Source organism: Oncorhynchus masou, unplaced genomic scaffold, assembly GCF_036934945.1.
Source record: "Oncorhynchus masou masou isolate Uvic2021 unplaced genomic scaffold, UVic_Omas_1.1 unplaced_scaffold_1764, whole genome shotgun sequence".
Taxonomy (NCBI): domain Eukaryota; kingdom Metazoa; phylum Chordata; class Actinopteri; order Salmoniformes; family Salmonidae; genus Oncorhynchus; species Oncorhynchus masou.
The window spans coordinates 34,053-41,987 of NW_027007813.1; the positions used below are offsets into that span (position 1 = coordinate 34,053).

General features: G+C 47.1%; 1 protein-coding gene across 1 annotated transcript in view; it reads left to right on the forward strand.

The window, feature by feature from the left end:
- LOC135532196 (probable G-protein coupled receptor 139) overlaps nucleotides 1–7,514 on the forward strand; it is a 26,729-nt gene extending 19,215 nt beyond the window's left edge. The window contains 2 exon segments of the mRNA XM_064959801.1: nucleotides 6,420–6,977; nucleotides 6,980–7,514. Coding sequence (XP_064815873.1) covers nucleotides 6,420–6,977; nucleotides 6,980–7,398 — 977 coding nt within the window. The 3' untranslated portion in view covers nucleotides 7,399–7,514.
- The last annotated feature ends 421 nt before the right edge of the window (nucleotides 7,515–7,935 follow it).

A 7,935-nucleotide genomic window follows, 5' to 3' on the forward strand; every position in this document is an offset into this window, starting at 1 on the left:
TTGACTGGGCTGTGCGGGAACTGTACTTCCTCAGTGGTAGGGTGTGTGCAGGCCAGTGGTGGATGTGTGTGCCCTTGTTTGGGTGTAGGGCCTGATCAGAGCCTGTGTGTGCGGTGCCGTTGTGCTCCGTAGGCAAGCACCATGGTCTTGTATATTGTGACATATTTCCCTCAGATTACACAGATGAATTTGAAAACAAATCCAATTTTGAAAAACTCCCATATCTACTGGGTGAAATTCCACAGTGTGCCATCACAGCAGCAAGATTTGTGACCTGTTGTGTGCAACCAGTGAAGAACACACACCATTGTAAATACAACCCATATCTATGCTTATTTAATTTATCTTGTGTCCTTTACCATTTGTACATTGTTGTGTATATATGTATAATATGACATTTGTAAAGTCTTTATTGTTTTGAAACTTGTGTGTGTGTGATGTTTACTGTTGTGTATTGTTTATTTACTTTATATATTCACTTATATATCATGTCACTTGCTTTGGCAATGAATTTGAGAGACAGGCAGACAGACAGAGCCATGAATACATTGTAAAAGCCCTTGAATTGAATTGAATGTGTGTGTGACAGATTGTGTGATAGGATGAGATGGTGTGTGTGTGCAATGTTGTGTGTGTGTGGATGTCTGCTGATTATCCCATTACACTGTAGCATAATGTGTGTGTGTGTGTGTGTGTGTGCTGCAAAGCAAACTGTTAGTGTGTGTGTGTGTGTGTGTGTGTGTGTGTGTGTGTGTGTGTGTGTGTGTGTGTGTGTGTGTGTGTGTGTGTGTGTGTGTGTGTGTGTGTGTGTGTGTGTGTGTGTGTGTGTGTGTGTGTGTGTGTGTGTGTGTGTGTGTGTGTGTGTGTGTGTGTGTGTGTGTGTGTGTGTGTGTGTGTGTGTGTGTGTGTGTGTGTGTGTTGTGTGTGTGTGTGTGTGTGTGCCCGCATGCCTGGGCATCTCTGCCTGCGTCTGACAACGACATCTTTAGTCATTATCTGGAGCCTGCTTTGTCATTAGTAATCAGCTGATAGCAGAGAGGTGTGACATGTGATGGACCAGACTCTGAGCTGCCATCTTTAATCCAATCCCACGTCTGTTACCAGACAGACTGGGAGAAAGAGAGAGGGGGAGAGAGAGATAGAAGGAGAGAGACTGAGGGAGAGAGAGAGGGGGGGGAGAAAGATAGGCAGGGGGAGAGGCACCACAGACCTCTTTCATCTAGCTAGATTCCCAGTGACATGTGCTAAGTGCATTGATGTCTCTGTGACATAACAATGCAAATCAATGTCAGAAATGTCATGGACAGACATACAGGAGCTTCATCTACAGCAAGAGAACAAAGAGGGATGAATGTTGCCTGGTTGCCTTCAACACACATCATTGGAATCAGCCATTTTCGATGTAAAGGGAAGCGTGTGATTTAATCAACAGAGCTCACTTGGTTACAAAAGCACAGGTCTTGACAGCTGTTGACAGCTGCACATGTTTTCTGTACGCTTAAGGCTACTTCCAAAATCTCCTCTTTTCTCCCAAAGTGTACACTTTTCTACTCACCATCATGAGGTACAATGCAGTTTCCCACACACATGTACTTACACATGTACACACACATGTACTTACACATGTACACACACATGTACTTACACATGTACTTACACATGTACACACACATGTACTTACACATGTACACACACATGTACTTACACATGTACACACGCATGTACACACACACGTACTTACACATGTACACACACATGACCGTTGAACTTGTTGACCCACAAGAAATCACACACACACACACACACACACACACACACACACACACACACACACACACACACACACACACACACACACACACACACACACACAGTTGGTTTTGCCTTAGCAACAGCAGGCTAAATCATATAGACCCCTTTGTGTCCACGTTTCTCCTACTACTAGCAGAGAGTCCCAGGAAGAGGGGAGGGATGGATGGAGGGAGGAAATAATAGAAAACTGTGATTGTCCCAGCATGACAGAGGGAGGGAGGGATGCAGGGAGGGAGAGATGGAGGGAGGGAGAGAGGTAGAGAGAGAGAGAGAGAGAGGGAGAGGGGGCTGAAGTTATAGAAAACTGTGATTATCCCCCACATTTTGCTCATGAACAATTCACCATGGCCCAGCACGACCCTTAAGAAGGGTGGGAGGGAGGGAGTGAGACTTGGAGAAAATTATAGAAAACTGTGATTGTCCCTCCATGTCCCCTGAGTCATTCCCCATGCTGCATCAAGGATAGAAGGGAGGGACAGAAGGAGAGAGGAAATAAGGAATGTGAGGGAGGGAGTTAGAGAGCAAAGAAAGAGGCGAATGAGGAGGGAAGGAGAAGTGAAAAGGGAGAGAAAGGATGGAAGAAGCAGCAAGGGAAAGAAGAAAAGAAAATAAAAGAAAGATTGAAGGTGTGAGGAGTGGAGAGGAGAGGAGAGGACAGGACAGGACAGGACAGGAGAGGAGAGGAGAGGAGAGGAGAGGAGAGGAGAGGAGAGGAGGAAGAATCAAGTGGGGGAGGAAAATACAGAGGGTGAGAGAGGGTGGTGTCCTTGGACTGTTTATCTGGGCCAGCCGGAGCCTTAACGACTCAGCAAGGACGTGACGGTGCGCTGTCATTGTTCCCTGGTTTTGTTGTGGTGCCGTATATTATTATTTAATCGGGCTAACTAACGGACCCGAAAGTCCTACCTCGCAACGCAGCAGGTGGAGGGTGGAGGAGGTGAAGGATACGGGGAGAAAGGGATGGAGGGAGGGAGCGAAGGATGAGGTTGAAAGGGGGAAGGGAGGAGGGAGGGAGAGAGAGAGGGAAGGTTAAGGGGAGAGAGAGGGGGAGAGAGGAGAGGAGAGGAGAGGAGAGGAAAGGAGAGGAGAGGAGAGGAGAGGAGGAGAGGGAGGAGAGGAGAGGAGAGGAGAGGAGAGGAGAGGAGAGGAGAGGAGAGGAGAGGAGAGGGAAAAATGGTCACAGGCAATATTCTACTGAGCAAATGATTAGTCTTTAGAAAGGGGTTAGGGTCAGTATTGTAGTAGTCCGGTCTCGAGACCACATATTCACTGTCTTGGTCTTGTCTTGGTGCCGGAAACATTTGTACTCGGTCTTGACTCAGTCTCAGAGAGTGAGGACTCATCATTTCTCCCAGAGACCAGCGGGGACAGCGGAGTAAAAAACTCCTAATTATCAGCTTCCATTCAGTCAGCGCATTAAACCACTTCCCCAGGCCAAATATATACACTCCTTCCTTGAAACATGAATATCTTGACAGCCTTTATATCTATAATAGACCTGTTTGCATCGTGGTGCACCTACAGGCCTTCAGTGTGTGACAGGTTAGTGGTTCTGACAGGACAGCAACTGTCACACCAGAGCTCTTATGTAGGAGAGCACTTTTTGTAAAACACAAAGGGCCAGTGGTGTACTGGAGGGTATACGCAGGTATAAGCATATACTCACTTCTTAATCCCTACTGATACAACTTATCAATGTAGTACAATAGAGAAATCATGCACAAAGTAGCCAACACAATCGCAAAGGACGTGAAATATATTCACATGTGTGCTGCACACAGCCTAGTTTCAGTGGAATATGATTTGCAGGCAGCAAGAGCCTGCATCTCTCAACTGGATCTGGATGGAGCAGCTCACAGAAGAATGACATCGGTAGCTGGTAGAGTAGGACAGATGTTTCAACATGGTATCTACCAGTATATGCTAACTAAGGCAACAATGGGTATGCAAACCAGGTATTGAAAAAGTGTTGGTTGGTAGACTATTTGTGATGCGCAATTTTCATCATGTGCTGTTTGCATCAGGGGCGTAGACATGGACCGGCCTGGGTGGACAGAGGCCCACCCACTAGGGAGCCAGGCCCTGGCAGGCCCACCCAATCAGACTGATGCATTTAAACATTGGTGTATATTTAGACCATTACATTTTTATTTTTTCTGTTAAAAAAAGTGTGATTTTGACAGTGACAATTTGAAAAATCTATAGGAAAACTTACAAATAAATAATTATTAGGAAAACATGGGATTTTCACAGAGGGTGCCTTTCCTTCGCTGGAGGGACGAACCTTTTGGCAAAATTAGAGTATACCCACTTCTCCAAGCACCACTTCACCACTGCATAGGGCTGATGGAAAGACAGCAGTCACACACAGCATGATGTTAATGGATAAGCAGTCCATAAACTAGGACATAATGAGCCAGTAGGCCCCAATCATAAGAATCCAAAATCACAACCATTAACAATTTCCCAATCGAAATGTACAACATTTAAATCCCATTGCAAAAATCACTTCACGTTTAGCAAACAAAGTAACCGGTGATCTAAAGTGAAAAGTGGAACTTGCAGCGTTTTTACTATTTTGCGGACATGAAACAAACAGACAATCATAATATCAGTCAAAAATATCAAATTCCCAGTTTATGCTACAAAACCAACTTTAGAAGACGTTTTAAAAATATGTTCTATTTGACTCAACGTTTCATGACGTACACTAAGGCATTGTTGGCAGAATAGATGGATGCAGTTCAGTATATGATTAATATAATTCACCAATACATTTCTTGGTAGTCCAAAACATATTGCTATCAGGTTGTAAATCACAGCTGGACTGGTACATTGTTTGCTGCCTCCACATGCACTGTTTCCGTTTCAATTACTCAATATTCTGGACAAAAACTGACGAATGTAACTAAGGCTGGGAATGTCAATCAAACTAGCGAGGGCAATGATCACAAGTCAGTCATAACGTGGCTAATAGGCTAGCGTGTCTATTTATGTAGCTAAAAACACAGAGCCTAATGTTAGCTAGATAACTAGCTAGCTAGTTAGCTGCTAGGTGGATGTCATGTCATGCCATTGGAAGAGTGGGTGTGACTGACTTTTTCCCCTCATGTCGTTGTTTTCGGTGGCTGTACACAGCTAGAGATGCAGGTGTCATTTGGTTATCTAGCAAGAACTTGAACGACTGTTATACAGTTAGCATATCTTTTGTGTCGCAAATTCACTCTGCCTATCTTCTCCGATTTCAGAGCACTCACGTCTGAGTGCAAAACAACTAATGAATTTGCAAAATCCGAAACACCTGCTGAATATGACCAGTGTCAGTAAATATAGGGGGAAAAAGTCAGAGTTATTCAAGAACTAGACTAGGTGACACTAGATAACATGTAAACAGCCTAACCAGCTCTGCTACAGTAAGAAAAATTGTCAAAGTGAGGCGTTCTTTCATTTGTGTCTGGGAGTAGCTAGCTCGCAAGCTAGCCAATTTTAGCCAGTTAGCTTGAGTGCTTGGTTGGGACAAGCATGCATTGGCAGGCAATCTGCAGAACGACAAGGAGGCTACAATTCCCCATCATTTATCAGTGCAATTTTGACGGCCAACTAGCTGAAAAAGTTTGAAAGGGTTAATCTAATGTTCCTTCGTTATAATACTAATTTATTATGGTGGTGATTTGTCTTGAATTGGACATTTTTCTTGTCTCGTCTTGACTCGTCACGGAACCCTTGTCCCCCTCCAGATCTCAGTCTTGACTCGGTCTCGCCCTCCTCCGTTCTTTGGTCTTGACTCAGATTCAATTTGCTCCGGTCTTGGTCTTGAACCAGTCTCGCTTTAAGTGGCCTCGAACACAACACTTGTTAGGGTTATGTAAAGGGTTGCTATTTGGTTCTCTTCATGCCAATAAATGGAAGACAAATAAAATTTTGTGTAGACGTGTGTGTGTGTGTGTGTGTGTGTGTGTGTGTGTGTGTGTGTGTGTGTGTGTGTGTGTGTGTGTGTGTGTGTGTGTGTGTGTGTGTGTGTGTGTGTGTGTGTGTGTGTGTGTGTGTGTGTGTGTGTGTGTGTGCATGTACATGTACATGTGTGGGTGTGCTCTATATAGGTAGAGTGTGTGCTGTTTCTGATTGGCTGAATGACTGTTGTTCCTTGTCAATGACCTCCCCAGTAAAACTAACTCTCTTCCTCTCTCTTTCATTTTCCTTTGGCATAACCCGTTTTCATTACACTTTCAATTTCAACCTCTCATCATTATTTTTTCTTCACTTCCATGCTTTTCCTCCTGTAATTTCCCCATCGCTTTCCTCTCCTTCCTGTCTCTGTCTCCATTCATCTCCCCATATATCTGACCCTTGGCTCATACTCTCCCCCCTCACATCCATTCCTTTTTTTCATTGCAACAACTTGTTTCCACTCTGCTTTCTATCTCTCCCTCTCGTCTTCCTTTCTCAACTCTCACCTATTACATTTCCCACCCACTCTCCTCCTCTCCTCTTCTCTGCTTTCATTCCCTCCATAAACCACCAATCTTTGCCTCCCCATCCTATCCCTTCATCTCCCAAACCTATTCCCTTGTGTCACCCTCATAACCTTCCCCCTCCCCCTCATCCAGCCAACATACTCACTGTCATCATCCTCTCCCAGCTGGTGTTACGGCGTCAGAAGTCCTCCTATAACTACCTTCTGGCGCTCGCCGCCGCTGACATCCTGGTCCTCCTGCTCATCGTCTTCGTCGACTTCATATTGGAGGACTTCATTTTGGGCGCGCCCCTTCCCCCCTCCCTCAACAAGGCAGTCCAGGTCCTGGAGTTCTCCTCCATCCACACCTCCATCTGGATCACGGTCCCCTTGACCGTTGACCGTTATATTGCAGTCTGTCACCCGTTGAAGTATCATAGCGTTTCCTACCCGGCCCGCACACGGCGGGTCATCATGGGCGTCTATATGGGGTGTTTGGTGTCTGCGGCGCCTTACTACTGGTGGCCTGAGCTGTGGCATGGTTTACCTGGAGGTGGTGCAGGAAGTGGAGGAAGGGGGAGTAGTAGTAGTGCTGCGCAGCATGTGCTAGTCTGGGTGCACTGTGCGACTGTCTATCTCCTCCCCTGCTCCGTCTTCTTCTCCCTCAATGCAATGATCGTCAGGAAGCTCCAGCGCCGTCGCAGCTGCTTCCGCTGCGCGGCTACTCCACGGGCAAGACCACCGCCATCCTCCTCGCCATCACTTCCGTGTTTGCCGTCCTCTGGGCACCACGCACCGTCGTGATCCTTTACCACCTGTACACGGCGCCGCCGGCGTCCCCCGGTCCCGCCCGCCTTCTGCACCTCCTAACCGATGTGGCGAACATGCTAGCTCTCCTAAACACCGGGGTCAACTTCTTTCTCTACTGTTTCATCAGCAAGCGTTTCCGGACCATGGCGGCCACGGTTCTCCGGACGTTGTTCCGATGCCGTAAGCAGCCGCCGCCGTTCTACGCTGGACACAACTTCTCTATCACCAGTAGCCCCTGGATCTCCCCTGCCAACTCCCACTGCATCAAGATGCTGGTATACCAGTACGATAAGAACGGCAAGCCCATCTGCATCTCCTCGTGAGGGGGGAAGTGTGGAGGGTTTCCCTGACGACCGACCTTGATGATGACCCGATTCTGGGACTCTTTGAGCTTTTCAAATGTCAACAGACATTTAGAGTAGAGGGCTGGAAAGGTGGAGGAGAGGAAAGGAGAGTTAGAGGAGAGGTGATGAGAGGTGGAGGAGAGGAGATGGAGGAGAGGAGAGGTGGTGGAGAGGAGATGGAGGAGAGGAGAGGTGGAGGAGAGGAGAGGTGGTGGAGAGGAGAGGTGGAGGAGAGGAGAGGTGGTGGAGAGGAGAGGTGGTGGAGAGGATAGGAGAGGAGAGGTGGTGGAGAGGAGATGGAGGAGAGGAGAGGTGGTGGAGAGGAGATGGAGGAGTGGATAGGAGAGGAGAGGAGAGGTGGTGGAGAGGAGAGGTGGTGGAGAGGATAGGAGAGGAGAGGTGGTGGAGAGGAGAGGTGGTGGAGAGGATAGGAGAGGAGAGGTGGTGGAGAGGAGATGGAGGAGAGGAGAGTTACAGGAGCGTCTGAGAAGAGGAGACAGAAAGATATGTGGTTGG